General features: G+C 44.7%; 1 protein-coding gene across 1 annotated transcript; it reads left to right on the top strand.

Annotated features, from left to right (window-relative positions):
* The first annotated feature begins 638 nt into the window (after positions 1-638).
* Positions 639-7147, top strand: LOC123449677 (probable mitochondrial adenine nucleotide transporter BTL3). The gene is made up of 4 exons (XM_045126974.1): positions 639-1447; positions 5086-5389; positions 5477-5944; positions 6599-7147. Exons 1-4 carry the CDS (start codon positions 1032-1034, stop codon positions 6665-6667), a joined length of 1257 nt encoding a protein of 418 aa, XP_044982909.1. The 5' UTR covers positions 639-1031; the 3' UTR covers positions 6668-7147.
* Positions 7148-17350: the final 10203 nt, after the last annotated feature.

Genomic DNA, 17350 nt, shown 5'->3' with positions numbered 1-17350 from the left:
GTATGTGTATCTAAATGATTGAGAGATGCCACTATCACTGGTCTACATCATCGAGCATGTATAGGAAGTCTGGTGTACTACATCACCAAGGCCAGCGTGAGCGAACCAACCTATGATTGGATGGCTAAAAAATTTGTGGTATCTCTAGCCTACTAGAGTTCAAGTCATGTTATTCTTATTATTGTGGATTTTTAACGATGCGCATCCAGTAGAAAAAAACTTTCGCGTCGACGACGAGATGTCTATAATGACTTCGTAAATTTTAAGATGATATATCAACTCAATCTTCCTGAAACATTTATAAAGATAAAATATATATGTATACGTTCATATGAATGAGTATATGCACGTGTATATGAATGCTTGTGTTAAAAAACCAAGGCTAGCGTTCTCGCAAAAGAAAAAACCAACGCTAGCGTGCAGGCAAAGATGACAAGTTTTCACCTTTCGAAACGTGCACGATTAACACATCATCACATCACACGGCCTCGAGTTTATTTTCTCCTCGGGTATTTTGACGACCCATCGTTCCGGCGCCGTGCTAACGTCCACGTAAACGAATGGACAAAGAAGTGGAACAAGAAAAAAGCGCTAGAAAACGTTATCCAGGAAATTTTACAAATGGAAATGGAAATAGAAAAATCGGACCTTGCGCAGCCTCGTTCGCCGTCCCTTGGCCGCTCCTGCCTCCGGGCGGCAAGATCCAAGGAGGAGCCGGAGGCAATCACCCCCATCCCGACTCCCAACAAAATCGGGGCTCGCGAGAAGAAGAAGAAGAAAATCCGATCCTTCCTCTCCTTGTGCCGCCGCCGCCGCCGCCACCACCCCGCATCTACTTCCTCGCCACCCCGACCCACCCCACCCCCAGGCTGATCGAAGCCAACGAAATCCGGTGTTTTTATTCCCTCCGGCTCTCCTGATCCAGGCCCCGGTCGATAAAACCGATGCTCCGCCAGCCTCGCTAACCCTAGCGGCAGCAGCAGCAGCAGCAGCAGCAGCCGCGGGCCTCTACCACCCTTGGGCCTGCCGTCATGCCTTGGCTGGAGATGTGGCTGCCGGCCGCGGGCGAGGGGGCGGCGGCGGGGCTGTTCCTCGATGCTGGCGATGCCGCGGCGCACGGCGCGCTCCTCGCGGCCATGCCCGGCTGCTCGGCGTCCTTTGGAGTGCCGCGGCGGCGCCGGCGGCCGGGGTTCCTCTCGATGACGATGTCGGTCAAGGGGGGCAGGGGGTTCGCACCGGCCCCCGTGGGGCTGCTCACGGGCGGAGACGACAAGGGCGGAGGGGTGGAGGTGGCCGAGGGGCTGGCTGCCGGGAGGGGCGCGGAGGGGGTGGTGCTGCTGGAGGCGGACGGGAATCTGGCGGAGGAGGAGGCAGCCCGCTCTGGAGCCGGCGCCATGAACACCACCAAGCATCTCTGGTCTGGAGCCGTCGCCGCCATGGTCTCTAGGTATTGCCCCATTTCTCTTTGGACGCATGATTTTCCCAGCTAGGACCTCTTAATCGCGCTCAACTGGTCGCTGAAACTCCAAGTTGCATTGTTCGGATATGCACAGAAATACCATGTCTATGGTGCACTTTAATCCAATAAGCTAAACTTGCGGAAGAACACTAATCCCAAATACCATACCTTTAACTATAATGGTGTTCCCTTTCTGCTGAAATGAATTGAGCTTGCTGGGATCAGCAGATGGCAGCACACTAGACTTTTGGTACAGTACGAGATTTCGAGTCTGCATGTCAGACTATCCTCTTTGAGTTAGGTTCATTGCTTCCATTTTAACAACATCACGGGAGGGGCATAAGACATGGGTGCAAGATAATTATATTTTCTCAAACCTGCCTGGAACCTGTTATTATGTTTCAAACAACAACAACATAGCCTTTCAGTCCCAAACAAGTTAGGGTAGGCTAGAGTTGAAACCTATAAGATCTTGAAACCAAGTCATGGTTCTGGCACGTGGATAGCTAACTTCCATGCACCCCTGTCAATGGCTAGTTCTTTGGTGATATTCCAGTACTTCAGAGTTCAGATCTCTCTTTATGGACTTCTCCCATCAAGTTTGGTCCACCGGAACCATTTATTTTTTTTATCAAGAAGAGATCTCCCAAAAATATAACGAGAGACCATTATTTGCAAACACCTGTCAACGACAATCCAAAAAAATATTAAAATCGTCCTCGGCAAACGACCTAGGAGCTCTAGCTAACCTGGACGTACAACAGCATGGGAAACCTGTGTCTGATACTAACGAGTTTAAGCCAAGCTGTGTGTTGTAAGCTCAGGTTCAGGGGTACTTGGAGAGTATGGCTGCCATTGAATGAAAATGATCGAAAAGTTTGTAGCAAGCAGTATCTACTACCTTTATTAGGGTTTTAGCTTTTTATTTTTCCTACTGCTTAATTTTTCTGATAGATGGACTATGACATGAGTTGGTTATTTGCGGATCACGTCATTCCAGATTGTTTTGCCAATTGATACGAGTGCTTGGACAATTGATCTTTAGATGCAGCCGACTTCAACAAATTGGCCTTCTGTGGCATAAGAGTAAACTGCTGTTCTGTCCACTTCATTAAAAAAACTGTTCAGGTTTTTTGTTTTGTTGCGCTGGATGCAGGTTTTCTCTTGTTCTGTTATCATAATGATAGTGGAACCCAATCCTGTTTTGGATTGTATGCGAGGAAAAACAATCAAGTGCTATACTGTCCACTTAATTAGAACTTGTTGTTTTGGGTCATGCGTGAACTTGAAGTAACTTTTGAAACTATAACTTATTGTTTTCTGTCATACGTGAACACGAGGTCAAATTTCTGAAACTTTTGGGTACCGCGATCCTTTGTGCAGATTACACTTGAAAAATATTTCCATAACAGTGTCAGTTTAATGAACATACTAAAATAGAAATCTGTGGTTGAAATTGTGCTTTATAAACATTGTCGATGTCCAAAATGACAAGCTTTACAGAACTGTTGGTAGTGCGTCATAAGTAGCATTTGGACATTATAAGTTTTTTCAGGCATGCAGGCTATGTAGTTAAGAAGTAATTTTACACCAAAGGGCATGAATTAAGCCTGAGGTTTGAGGCGGCAAGAGCTCTGTCTTGTTTGATCTATCAGAGGAAACTAGATCCATTTCTTACCGCTGCCAAAATAGAGCCATGATCCTAGAAACATTAAAGGTAATACTCCGTATCACTTAGGTTAAGATCAATGTTACTAGGTTGACTGCATGGAATTGCAATCGGTGTGTGATTCTACACAAAATTCAAATTTTGTGGCTTCTGCAGCTTTTAGGGAGCAAAGCAGAGCTCATTAATGTCGTGGCCTCAGCAATTAGCAGAGTTGTAGCAGACTAAGGCATAGCCTAGTTGTGGAAAGGGGCTGATGCCTTCCCAGCCACCGAGGTTCAAGGCGTGGTACTTGCAATTTGGGTTTGTTGCACCAATTATACTATAGGGCCTCCCTTACAGCCTTTCTGTCAAAAAATTAGCAGAGTTGTACAGACTGGCCGACCCACTTGCTAAAGCAAACATTATGTCAGAGATAAATACACTATCACATATAACGAAACGAGTTTGTTGTAATTTCCTATTTAGGGTTGCTGATTACTCACTAAATTTGGAGATATACTTAGCTTGAACGCACGGTAATATGGAGCTGACCAGGTGGTGGCATCAGAAGCTAGAGACAACAGAGGCAATAGTTTTGCCTTTCTCTTGCCTACATGACACTGGATTGTTGCAGTGGTGTGCCTTGGGCCCTAGCAACATCATTGTGCTACCACAAAGAAAGAACATCGGCTACTTTGCTAGGTACTGTTTATGTTACGGCCAGCTGGCTGCACAAGAGGTAGCATCAGGCTAACAACAAGGGTGCTTCATGTATGGAAGGAAGGATTTAGAAATTATTATTTTCGTTATTGAATCTATCTTGTCTGTTAGAAGGATGGAATGCCTTCTTTATAAGCAAGTAAGGAGTAAACAAAGTCAGTGGTCTATACTCTTTTGCTATGGTCTTCCTTGACCTGCTAGTCTAGATCCCTTTCTCCCCAAATTAGTGGTTCCTTCACCTAGTGCCGTTCTGCTCCAAGTCGTCGCTGCCGGACCCCCTCTGCCTCTGCCTCTACGGCGGATTTTTATCCTGTTGAGGACTAGGTTCACAGCAGTCGAATTGCTCCTTCTTGGTGCAACACATCGGCAGACGGCAGTTAGTACGGTTAGCTTGTGTACGTAGTACTGTGTAGTAGCGTTGGTTAGATATTGAATAAGGATTAAGGAGGTTGAAGGATATTGTTCTGGGTTACCCTTATAGCTGCCAAAACCCACCTGTATCAGATTCTTGAGATTATAGAAGAACTGTCACTTATCTTTTCTGCCCTGTGGGCTGACCTTGCACAAATGGTCTCTTAGAATCGCAAGGACCTGCTAGAGATGGATTGTGGTAGTTATGGGGGTACGTTGGCTCTGACACAACACACTGTCCTTCGAGCCTCCTCGTTCAATAGCTAAACGATGCTACTACACAGTTCTATGTACACAAATCATCATAGTAACTTTTCATAGCTCCTGGCCTCTCTCTTGAGCATTTGATCTGTATTTGCTACTTATTTTAGATGTCTGTCTTGGTGAGTTGGTGTAATTGGACTCTGCCATCTGTGTTGTTCTGGTCCAAGAAAGATATGGATCTTCATCCACAAACTGGATTCCAAGTTATTTACTTGATATGACATGTCTACTATGTCATTGTTCATCTTAATAGAAAATACACCCTTACGTTTCCCTGTTGACCTGTTCCTTTTATTTTTGTAATCCTGCGAGTTAGGGATGCTATTTTCTGCCCGCTTTCAATGTATATGTGTAGGCAGTTACTTTCTCACGCTGCTGGAAGCCTGGAACTTATAAACTTAAACATGAATGCAAATAAAGACAAACCTGAGACTAAACCACCTGTACCAGAACCTGACTAGTTTCAGGGTTAGTCCAGGATGGATGTTAGTTGTGATAATTAATATGCAGAGTGGGTCTGTATTTCCATTTCTGCTGCTTAAAGTCTTAAACATTCCTTTCCTAATTTGTATATCTCGTGTAGAACAGTTGTTGCTCCTCTTGAGAGGCTAAAGTTGGAGTATATAGTTCGTGGCGAGCAGAGGAATCTATTTGAGCTTATCCAAGCGATTGCAACAACGGAAGGATTGAAAGGCTTTTGGAAAGGAAACTTAGTCAATATCCTCCGTACTGCTCCGTTCAAGGCGGTCAACTTCTATGCATATGACAGTTACAGAAAGCAACTTCTCAAATGGTCTGGTAATGAAGAAACAACCAATCTTGAGAGATTTATCGCTGGTGCTTCTGCTGGTGTTACAGCAACGATAATGTGCATACCGATGGATACGGTATGTCCTCTTGGGTTCTGAATTATCTCACTTTTTTGTGCCATCATTAATTGCTAAGTATTGTCTGGATTAACCTGTTGTTTTCAGATTAGGACAAAGATGGTCGCCCCTGGTGGTGAAGCATTAGGTGGGGTTATTGGTGTTGCCCGCCACATGATCCAGACTGAAGGGTTGTTCTCACTGTACAAGGGATTAGTACCTTCTCTCATTAGCATGGCACCCTCTGGCGCTGTATTCTATGGGGTGTATGACATACTGAAGATGGCTTATCTGCATTCCCCCGAAGGAAAGAGGAGGATATCAATGATGAAACAACAAGGACAAGAGGCAAATGCACTAGATCAGCTTGAGTTGGGCACTGTTAGGACCTTACTCTATGGGGCTATCGCTGGATGCTGTGCTGAGGCAGCCACATACCCTTTTGAAGTAGTTAGGAGACAGCTACAGTTGCAAGTCAAAGCAACAAAGATGAATGCACTCGCAACATGCCTAAAAATAGTTGATAAAGGTGGAGTGCCAGCACTCTACGTGGGCTTGATCCCCAGCTTGTTACAGGTACATGTTTCTTCCAGAAAAAAACCACTTGCACATTCAGGGTTAGGCTTATCAATGCATCCCTTTGATTTGCGGATTTAGTGATCAGCTTTGAGCCTTTAGCTCATTGTCTCCCATGTAATGTCGGGAGATCTCGGTGAAATTATTTAATAGATAATGGTATTCTAGTGGTTCTGATATCCGTATGAAAGGGCAACCAAGCCTACTGTGTGGCTAGGTTATTCGGTAATTTAGATCTGCATATACGCTAACCTGACTATTTGTGTCATACTCCCTCCGTTCCTAAATATAAGTCTTTTAAGATATTTAACTAAATGTCTACATACGGAGCAAAATGAATGAATCTACACTTTTAAATATGTCTATATACATCCATATGTAGTCTACTAATGAAACCTCTAGAAAGACTTATATTTAGGAACGGAGGGAGTACAACTTTGCATGCTAGTTTGTTTTTGGTTGTCTGATGTAACCATAGCCTAAAGTATGCCTAGGTTATTTGGTTACTTAGACCTACATATATCAGTTAACCTTAGTATCTGTGGTGTTCAACTTCACATGCTAGTTTGCCTTGGTATCTGCGGTGTTCAACTCCACATGCTAGTTTGCTTTGGATTATCTGATGTAACTGATTTTCTTTCTCCTCCTCTCCAGGTTCTGCCATCGGCATCTATCAGCTATTTTGTATACGAGCTAATGAAGATAGTCCTGAAAGTGGAATGAGTGCAAATTGATTCTTTGTGCCAACGTAGCAAGTTCAGAAGACTCAGCTGACATTACATTGGTAAAAGTGGCAAGCAACCGTCGATTTATCAGTGCATTTAGCACAGTTTCTTTTTTTCTGGTAGGCTTACTTCACGAAAGTTTCAGAGGCTGTGAGTGTGGCTTCATCTTGATCAAAGCATTATTCATTTGAAGCTTTGCGTTGCAGTATTCTTGTGGACGAAGTCTTCCATGCATCTGTTCTTTTGCCTATCTATAGCAGATTAAGCTGTGCCCGAGCGAAAGCATTTGGCCCTTCAAATTTCAGTTAACAAGGTTTCAACTTTTAATGTGTGATGTATGGATGCATGTAATGTAAGCCAGAACGATCTTTTACTACAGGTTCGTCAGAACTGTTGTTCGCCTCCGACGTTATGTCCTTTGTTTTGCTTAGATTTGCACTGGCCAACTGCTATTAATGATTTGCCTCCATTTTGATGATCCATTTTCCATTTGGTCTATTATGTGAAGGTACACACAATGTTGAGGCCCTTTTGGCTCAAGGAATTGAGCAAAGGAAAGTGCAGGATTTTTTTAATCTTGTTTAGAGCATCTCCAACCGTCGCTCGCGCTAAAAACATTTAGTGAATTTTAGCGCGCCGGAGAGCACTGGCTCCAACGGCCGTCGTAAAACATTGCGCACATGAGCCGCTTCAGTAGGCGCGTTAAATTACATCACACACGAGTAGTTGACGCTTGCAATATGTTCATTTTTGACAATATGATGATATTTCAAACATCAAAATAAGACATAGCATAGTTTAAAATCAGCCAACTAAGCTCATCATGACATAAAAGTTTGAACACATGTCACACCACATCTCATCACCCAACCAAGTTCATGACCTAAAACTTCACACAAACCTGCATCCTCCTCATTTTCGTCCTCCTCTTCCTCCCGTTCTTCTTCCTCATTTGAAGGCGTTTCTTCCTCCTCTTCTTCATCGTCGTGCGCCGCATCATCATGGAAAGCTCGGAAGGTGTTCGCAAGATCTTCAAAGGCATCATGCGAACATACGTGAGACGCACCGGAAGACATGCGTCCACCCATGTCATCGGGAGGTGCTCCCATGCCTTCCATGAGAGACGTAAAACTCATGCCTCCCATGCTCCTCATGGTAGCTTCGAAGCCACCCATGTCGTCTATGGTAGCTTCGAAGCCACCCATGTCGTCTATGGTAGCTCCAAAGCCATCCATGCCTCCCATGCCGACCATGGTAGCTCCGATGCCATCCATGTCGCCCATCGAGGGTAGATGTGTCCATGAAGATCAAGTATTTCTTTCATTCCAACAATCTAGTTCGCTCTTCCATGGCCAATTTCTTCTCCTTCAATGTCACCTTCCTCTCCTTGACCGTCACCCTCCTCTCCTCAGCCGCCAACCTCCTATCCTCGACCGCCGCATCTTGGTTCCTTGCCATCTTCCACACCTTGTTAGCTTCCTTCCTTGCGTTCACAATAGCTTCCATCGCCAAAGGGGGAGAAGTGTGTATATCAATTAGGGCTCCAGCACACACATATGCCAACACGACACCTCGTGCCTCCACCTCTATGTCGCACATCACCTCTGTAACCCAGTGTCGTCACGCCGTCGCATTGACTTGGGTGGCGACCTTGAGCCGCGAGGGCAGGAATGTAGTCGACTCGGCCGACACGTTCCATGGGGGATGGTTGGATAATATGTTAGGGCAGCGTCCCAAAAAGCGGTGCAGTGACCGTGGTATGCAAATGGTTACCTTATGTGGTGTGCGTTGCTGGAGACTGGGTCATGTGGTGTTGCTGCTCGATGGACAGCGATGGTATGTCGGAGTGGCGACCCCAGAAGATGGCGTTGTTGAAGTGCACAGGACATGACAGAGCGATGGATGCCAATGCGGCGGCTCCGAACGTTTTTTTTAAGTTATGCAATAGCATTAATACGACATGGGCAAGTCACCCCTTACAAACTCGGCAACCTATGCCGGAACATCATAGTCCTAGTACAAAGCATAGTCAGCGTTACAAACAACACCTAGTTTTGCTAAACTATGAGCAGCCATGTTCGCTTCTCGATGGCATGCTTTCACTTCACAGAAAGAGAACCACGTCCACATCTACATCTTCAGGTCGTCCAGCACCACAGCATGCTCAGAGAAATCCATGGAGGGATTATTCACGACATTGACAAGCATCTCAGAGTGTGACTCCATCTCCACCCTAAAAGCACCCAGCTCAGAGGAGAGATCAAAAGCATGAGTCATAGCCCAGAGCTCAGCCGTACATGCATCAGAGGCATTGAAGGTTTGCCCTGCTTTACAGGCTACCATGGTCCCTGCATGATCCCGAACGATGACACCCCACGCGGCAGTATTAGTCTCAGGGATAAAAGACGCATCAACGTTGAATTTCACGTTATCCTGTCGTGGGCTTTGCCATTTTTTCTCTTCCGTGCTTCTTCTCTTCTCCTTCTTCGGCCACAGCTCAATGTACTCGGCTGTGCTCATACGGGCAACATGAGAAATCACCTGCCCCCGACTTCACCGGCTCACCATTCCTCTTATTATTCCGGTTGTTCCACCAATGCCACAATAAGCGGAACACCTCCATCCTTTTCCTTTTTGTTAACTCCCAGATGATGTTTAAAGCCTCTCCCGCCATGACTGTGTTCTCCAGCCGCATCCTGGTGCCCTCCAGTTCCAGGTCCCGCCACACCTCTTTCACCCTCTTGCACCTTATGAACAAGTGTGCGTTGTCCTCGCGAACGTAACCACACATTGGGCACCGTTCATCCTCCAACACCATTCCTTTCCTTATCAAATTGGCTCGAACTGCAATAGAATCGTGTGCTAAGCGCCAGACAAAACATTTTGATCTTGCCAGGACATGCCAATTTCCATATTCTCGTCCAAAACCTATCAGCACATGCCCTTAAGTCTCCTTGGCCTCCAGAACTGGTGCTGCCCCTCTCATCACCATTCAGCCCTAAAATCTGCGCATGCAGCTTGTATGCCATCTTCACTGAATTTAGCCCTTTTGAGTCGTAGTGACACACAATGAAATCCTCCATACCATCCCGGAGTGGAATGTTCAGAATAACATTAGCCTCAGCAGGCAGAAAGGTGTCACGCACGAGCTGAGTGTCCCACCTCCCATCATCAGGGCTAATTAGGTCATTCACCCTCTCGAGTAGGTTCCCATTTCTTGGCGTAATGACTCTCCGCGACCAGGCCCTCAGGATCCAAGGGTCCCGCCAGATGTTCACCTTTGATCCACTGCCAATCCTCCAAATGTAGCCTTGCCTCACCAGATCAGCACCATGCAACAAGCTCCTCGAGGCGTAGGAAATACCAGGACCCTCTTTTGCCTCCAAGATATTCCCGTCAGGGTAGTACCGAGCCCTCAACACCCGCGCACACAATGCGTCCGGGCTTTGGATAAGTCTCCACACCTGCTTAGACAACATGGCCACATTGAAGCTATGGATATCCCTGAGCCCGAGCCCCCCTGTCCCCTTCAGTTTGATCAATCACCTCCACCCAGTTCAGTGAATCTTGTTTTCCTTGTCTTGCATGCTCCACCAATACCTCCCAATCATCGGGCTTATATCCTCACAAAGCCCTTTTGTAAGGTAAAAACATGACATCGCAGAGGTTGGGATCGCTTGTGCTACCACCTTCACCAACATCTCCTTCCGCGGCTTAGTGATTAACTTCTCGATCCAGCCTTGCATCCTCTCCTAAATTTTGTCCTTAATATAGGTAAGAGTTTCCCTCACCGATCAGCCAACATGAACCGGTAAACACAAATAGCGGTCATTCCATGCCATATTCATTATCCCCAAGGCCTCCATGATCAATTTTCTTCTCCCATCGTCCATGTTTGGGCGGCTGCGAGAGTTGAGTTGCTTGGCTGCTCCTCCCATAGTAGGAGTGGCTTCTTCTTTGTGACGGTGATGACGAGTGTAGGCTTGGTCTCTCTATTCTTTGGTGTTCGAACAGGAACTTGCATTCGATTTTCACACCGTGTTTCACTAATTAATTAGATAACCTTTTTTTTGCTTAATTAATGAGCTCTTTTACGGTACCCAGGGTGAAATATCATCCGTTAAATCTTAATTAACGAACGGTGACGAGTGAGTTATACTGCCCAGTTCGACAGATGGAATCGTGAACGGTAAAGCCTGCACCGCGCGGCTCGAGTCTGCCAGTATAGACGTGGCGAGGGCATTTTGGGAAGAAGAAAAACACAGCCGCCCGCGAGGCCGCGAAGGCCAGTTTGGCCCATTCCACCCCCATCCCGGCCCTTCCAGTTCGTTCCCCACTACGCTCACACACACTAGGGTTCCGGCCGCCGCCGCCCTTCCTCCGTCGCACAGAGAGAGATCCATGCCCCCTACTCATCGTAGCCGCCGGCATCTCCCCCTCCTGCTCCCGCTCCTCGTCGTCGTCGCCACGCTGCGGGGAGCGGCGTCGGCCGCGGGCGTCGCGGAGTCGTGCGCTTACTAGGGTTTCGGTCCTTTGCCTCGTCGCCGCCGGCACCTACCCCTCCTACTCCCGCTCCTCCTCCTCGTCGCCGCCGGAACCTACCCCAGGAGAAGGCGCCCTTCGCCGCGGCGGCGGAGGCGGAGCAGAGGCCGAGGACCTCGAGGTCGAGGCCTGCTAATGCAGCGGGGAAGACGCTCGCGCCATGGACCGCGCGGAAAGCGCTGCCTGCGGCGGCGAGGACGGGGTCGCAAGCGAGGCAGTCGCCGCACCAGGGGCCGTGGGCGAGGCTGCTGTCACAGTACTCAGAGATGCGTCAATTGTTGTCATGAATCCATCTTTTCTCCTCTTTGGGGGTGAATGCTCTGTTTCTTGGTGATTCTTGGAGATGTTCATTTCAGAACTCGCTTGCGTCCTTCCTTGATGGTTCATCGTCAAACTCGAATGAAATGCTTGCGCAGATATCTAATCTAGCATGTGCTGATCTTCAAGATTTCCCTTTTTTAGACCAAGTTGCAAGATTCCCTGGTCTTGATGATTGCAGTTTAGTTTTGTACATAGGCATTGGTTTGTTCTATATCTTCCTGTGTGCATCATGCAGAATTTTTCTTGCGGATGCTAGAAGTTGTTGGTGTCTTCCTGTTAGAATTAGTAAGAACCCATTCTGTAAAGAGACATATTGTTTTTCTTTGTAGGAAAGTATATCTCAAACTTTCATATTTAACTAAGCGGTTCCTTTGATACAAAATGTGCCCTGTCCTCTTGCATATTCGATGGAGAGGGAACTATAGAGTTCACCAGTATTACTAATATGTGTGGCCGAACAGTGTATTATTCTTTTGTCCTTGTTATCAACGAAGCTTTTACCTTTTCTGAAGTTTTTTTAATTCTTTCACTGTTAACCAAATCTTGAATGGCATTAATGTTTGGACATATGAAGAAAGTTCTTTGCAGAATATCAGCTGTTTATTTTCAGGTATGCGGACTGTCTACGTAATGCTTACCTGCAACCTTTTTTCCGGGCAAAACATGTACATTAGATTGAAAGTTGCATCTCGGAATGTGAAAGTCATAGTTGCTGGGAACCCCTGTAACACTAAGTATGGACAGGTTTTTTGCTTGCTAAGTGTGTTATTGATTTATGCTATTATCATGTTTGACTTGGAGTATCTGCTTCTTGTAGTGCTTTGATCTGCTTGAAATATGCGCCCAACCTACCAGCAAAGAACTTTCATGCATTGACAAGGTTGGATGAAAATAGAGCCAATTGTCAGGTACTTGATGTTAAATCTTAATTATTTCTAATATGTTTCTGTTATTTTATTTCAACAAATGACAAGACTAATCTGTCATTCACAATGCTTGTGTATCTAGCATTAAACGCTGGTGTCTACTGCTCGGCCTTGGAACCGACATCTACTGCTCGTCCACTACGTAGGCTGGTCGTTTTTGGCAGAGTAGGCCCCTACCTACCCTGTAGGATTCCAATCGACGCCAACATTCATGGCATCTTGTTTTCCATGTAAGTAGCTTCTCCCCAATCCATGCTGGTAAAGTCCCAGAGAACTGATTATTGTTTAAGTCGTGTACACTTCTGCAGCAGCAAAGGAAATGCACCCGAGAGGTTGCTGTTTCTTAAGCTTAGATTAGTGATACTAAGACCTGCCATGCTTGTGCTGGACTCGTTGACTAGGCAATCAGTAATTGACCCATTAAGTTTAGAAGTGTTTAAATCTTGGTGCTCCAAAGTCTAATGGTAGTGGGCCAAGTGAATTGTTCTGACTGAGATCCAGGCTGGTTAAATTGAGCCTTATATTGATGGGAAGCTTAGGTATTGGACCACCAAGCTGATCAGAACTCAAATCCATTTCTTTTCCCCTCATAAATTTCCCCTATAAGCATAGATTTTCATCTTCTAACGACAACTGTAAGAAACACAAGCATAAATACTATCTATATGCGTCCATGCAATTACACGTGTATTCGTTTCAACTGATTCACATAACAGACACAAAATTCATTGTAAAACTTTCTAAAGTTCAATCCCAACATAAAAAATATGAGCATAAAGTTTAAACAAATATTAATCCTAATTTTATTGTAGAAAAACTAGCAAATTCTAACAACTTTCAACTCTCTTCATCCTTCATTAATGACTTTGACTATCTTCTACTCCTCGCCGTTTCGCCGTCCTTTTGAGTTGAATGTAGACTCCACTAGGAGGGCGCTGAGTTGTTTCGTGAACCTGGGGATGTCATCCTGCATAATAGGTTGAGTTAGTTTGACAGCTGTAAAATTGCGAATGATATGGTTAAAATAAGTGTGGACATCATACTGCTGTGTAGGCTCCATCTAGATCATTGCGTGTAAACTTTTCCATGTTCTTTACCGAAAAAACCCCACATGACATGCTGCAATCATATGGATTGTTATAACTATTTTTTAGTACCAAAACTAAATGTGTGGTTTTAATTGTTGTGTACAGTACCTGTCTTGCTGTTGTGGTATATTTTTGATAACTTTAACTGTCCAAGTGTTGATGTCAAAATCCTCCCAAGTATCAAGTTTTTCACAACCATTCTGAAATGCCGCTTCCATATGGAGTTGCATGCCTTTGAGCTACATTAAGTTAAGAAATATAAGACATAATATGAAAATTATCTCTTGGTGTGTATGTAAGCATTGAGAAAATGTACCATGTTTTCTAGTTCCGGGTGGGCTTTCTTAAACTGATTTGTTCTTGATAGCTATGAATCCAGAATTTGCACTTCCCTTTTTTTGGCATTGACAACCGACACGTACCAGTGTGTATCCTTAACATTCACAGGAAGAGCAACCTGCAATTTACACATAATTAGTTTTGTACCATTTAGAAAATGACTTAGGGTAGTGCGACGTACCATATCATGGGAAATGTACATTTTTCCAAGATTGCTAGCACATGTTTTGTTCTGTAGATCACGGGTATAACTTGCAACGCTTCCGTCTCTGACTAGCACACCGCTAACTGATGCCCTCTCTAGGTAGATCTTTCCGTCGGCCCGAATATCTGGTTTGGGGCGCATGTGACGTACCCATGTTATGGCTGCATCCAAAATCTGAATCACAAAGTAGTAAGGATTTGAAAAAGAAAAGAACAATTTGTTTATTATTTAAGAAGTTACCACATACCTTGCATTTTAGCCATCCATCTGTAAAACTTTTAAAGCATGGAGCTGTCAAGCATCTAAGACCAGCTCGATAGAGATGAATTTCGTCAATTTGTACCAACACTTTCGAAGACGGGGATGCATTGACATAGTCAATGACCTCTTCAATTATCTTCTCATCCGGAGCATCATCCGTTCCCATTCTGGAAGCACTCACATCTTTAGGATTTATCTTACATCTTTTAGTTCTCTTGGGTTCAACAAAATAAACAAAATCCTTGTTATTTGCAGAAGTGGATTTCCTTTGTCTCTTCTTTTGTCCCGTCACCGTAGAACGTCCTGTTGCCTGCGTGTTAGAGGGAGGAGTTCATTAAAAAAATAGCCAGTCACGTAATTAATGTACATACATACGTCTGATTTTAGGACATCGTCTTTGTCAAACTCTTTGTGCTCACTAGTGGTGTCATCCTGACCACCCTGCAAGTCTCTTTCAAACTCGTTTGCTGTAATCAATTGTTTTGTCTAATCTATCTAGACGACGGTTCTCCCAGAACCAAAACTGCAAAATTTGGATGTTAGTCACTGTATCATATTATGATACAATCGTACATCTACATGATTACTATGAGGGTTAACCTGGAGCAACGGAAGGTTCCCCTCAAGGTTAACTGTACCCTGGAGTGTTGTTCTTTCTGGATCTTTTCGCGCTGCATTATACTTGATAACGCACTTCATTAGATGATCACGCGAGAGCTTTGCAAAGTCTGTGGCCTTAATACTTTCCATTGTCGCCACTTTCGGTAGATAAGTTGAGCTAACGTATCTTTGAGTTGTTGGGCACAGTAGGACCCCAATTGAATATAAAATGAAGGGTCGGAGAAAATATATCCCATGTTCGTTTGTCTTTATATGTGCTTTTAAGGTTTTCTGCAGCTGCGCAAAAGTTATTCTGTGCTCTCCATGTGCTTCTAACTCTCTGTATATCCGGCTGACATCTTTTCCTCCAGGTTCAAGCCATATGAATCCCGGTGCAGGAATACCAAATATTTGCTCCACGTCCCGAGTGGTCATGGTTAGTGGTCCCCCATCAATGATGAAGGCGTCACAAGTGGGGTCGTATAGCTCTGCTATAGATCTGCACATGTTCCTTCGAATTGTGACAGGTAGGATCCTCAGTAAGCCATCTAGCTCCACATCTGCTATGATTTTTCTTTGGTCATCGGTGAATTCTTTAATTACTCTGTGATATGCTATAAGGGAACATGCTTGTGTTTCCTAATCATTGGATCAAAAAGATATCAATTAGCATTATATACATAATAATGATGATAGCAGTAAACCATATGTCTTTGCTGTAGAGTTCCTTCAACCAAATTTCGATTGCACATGTGACAACTATGAAATAAGGACTAAATAGTCAGGAGTGGCGTTTTGGATTTGGGGTGTATATGCTCCCTATATCCCGGCGGTCCAGCTGCCAGAGGGTATATGCATTATAGTGTACAGCTGGGTGGCTGGTTGATGGATGCAACCAGACGTCAAGTGGAGCGTTGGGTTAGTTTGTCGTTCGTCTAGCATGCACGTATGTACCGATGAAACATGATTAGGGACAAAGACTGAACCATGGTTTCAAGAGCACCATTGCAGTAGTGGCTGCTGTGGTTAAGTATTATGTCGAACCATGCGGATTGGAGTAGTAAGAAATATTATCTGCTTTTCTGGTAACATATCTGAATTTTTGTGGTGGGGCTAATTTTGATGAACTCTTTCAGCAGTGACACCGAAGCAGGCCGACAATGAAAATAATAATGCTCCAATATGCATCTAGCGTATGAAAATACATAGATCTAATATACAAATCTAATAAAAAAATACTCTGATGTACTATGCACATCTATGGAACAAAATAGTGTGTCGTACTATTAACCAGGTACTGAATTTCCTTACTTTGTTTCTTTTTGCCTGAGATTTCGCTTGCAGCCTGGTGGCTAGTTCTCTCGCAGTGGCGGATTGAGCGACGGATTGGCTGCTGGTGTGTTCTCTGGAAGCGACGGATTGGTTGCTGACAGGTTGAGCGACGGATTGCATGGCGACGGATTGGCTGCTGGTGTGTTCTCTGGAAGCGATGGATTGGCTGCTGGCGGGTTGAGCGACGGATTGCGTGGCGACGGATTGCCTGATGGCGGCGGATTGCGTGGCGGCGCATTCCCTAGTGGCGGCGGATTGCCTGATGGCGTTTTCCTTGGTGGCGGATGATAAGAACGATGCTCCATGGCTGTTTCTGGAGGACAACGTGAAAATGGTGGCGGCGGCAATTGGAGGCAGATTAGATTGATGGCCGTCCCTAATTAATAGTAGGGTGGGTTAGATAAGGACGCCAGCGTGGTTTCTGTTATTATTTTATCCTAAGAATAATGGCAGCTATACCTAACTATTTTTTTTCCTGCGAGTTGTACGTAACTCCCGTGCTGCACGATCAGTTCCATACATAGTATCAAGTTTTTTCTTAAAATTGTACGTGGCTCTTTTTTTTCATGAGAGTTCTGTTTTAGGGTTTTTCTCCATCGAAAATGCATAGAAAATATATATAATGCCATAAAACAATGAAATTTGGCATCCATTTTTTTCATTATGATATGATGTACTTTAAAATTTTTGGGACCAATAGAAGAAAGAGAAAAGAAACGTACTAGGAGACTACCACTTGGCTTGTACCCGAACGACCTACTATGAATATGGTCTAATTTTGGGGATGAATAAAATCACATAAAATTTGGCCAATAAATGTGCATGCCCATGTTGGTCGTATATGCAAAATTTAAACGAATTTCGACGCCGTATGCACGTTGCGTCACGTTCGGCTTGTATTTTAGTGTTTTTACTTTAAAAATACATAAAAAATACATACAATGCCATAAAACAATGAAATTTGGCATCCATTCTTTCCACTATGATACAATGTATTAGATTCGTTTTTGGACCAATTGAAGAAAGTGAAAAGAAACGTGCTAGGAGAGTCACCCTTTCGGCTTGTA

Source organism: Hordeum vulgare, chromosome 4H (assembly GCF_904849725.1).
Source record: "Hordeum vulgare subsp. vulgare chromosome 4H, MorexV3_pseudomolecules_assembly, whole genome shotgun sequence".
Lineage (NCBI taxonomy): Eukaryota > Viridiplantae > Streptophyta > Magnoliopsida > Poales > Poaceae > Hordeum > Hordeum vulgare.
This window is presented reverse-complemented; position numbering and strand designations above follow the sequence as displayed.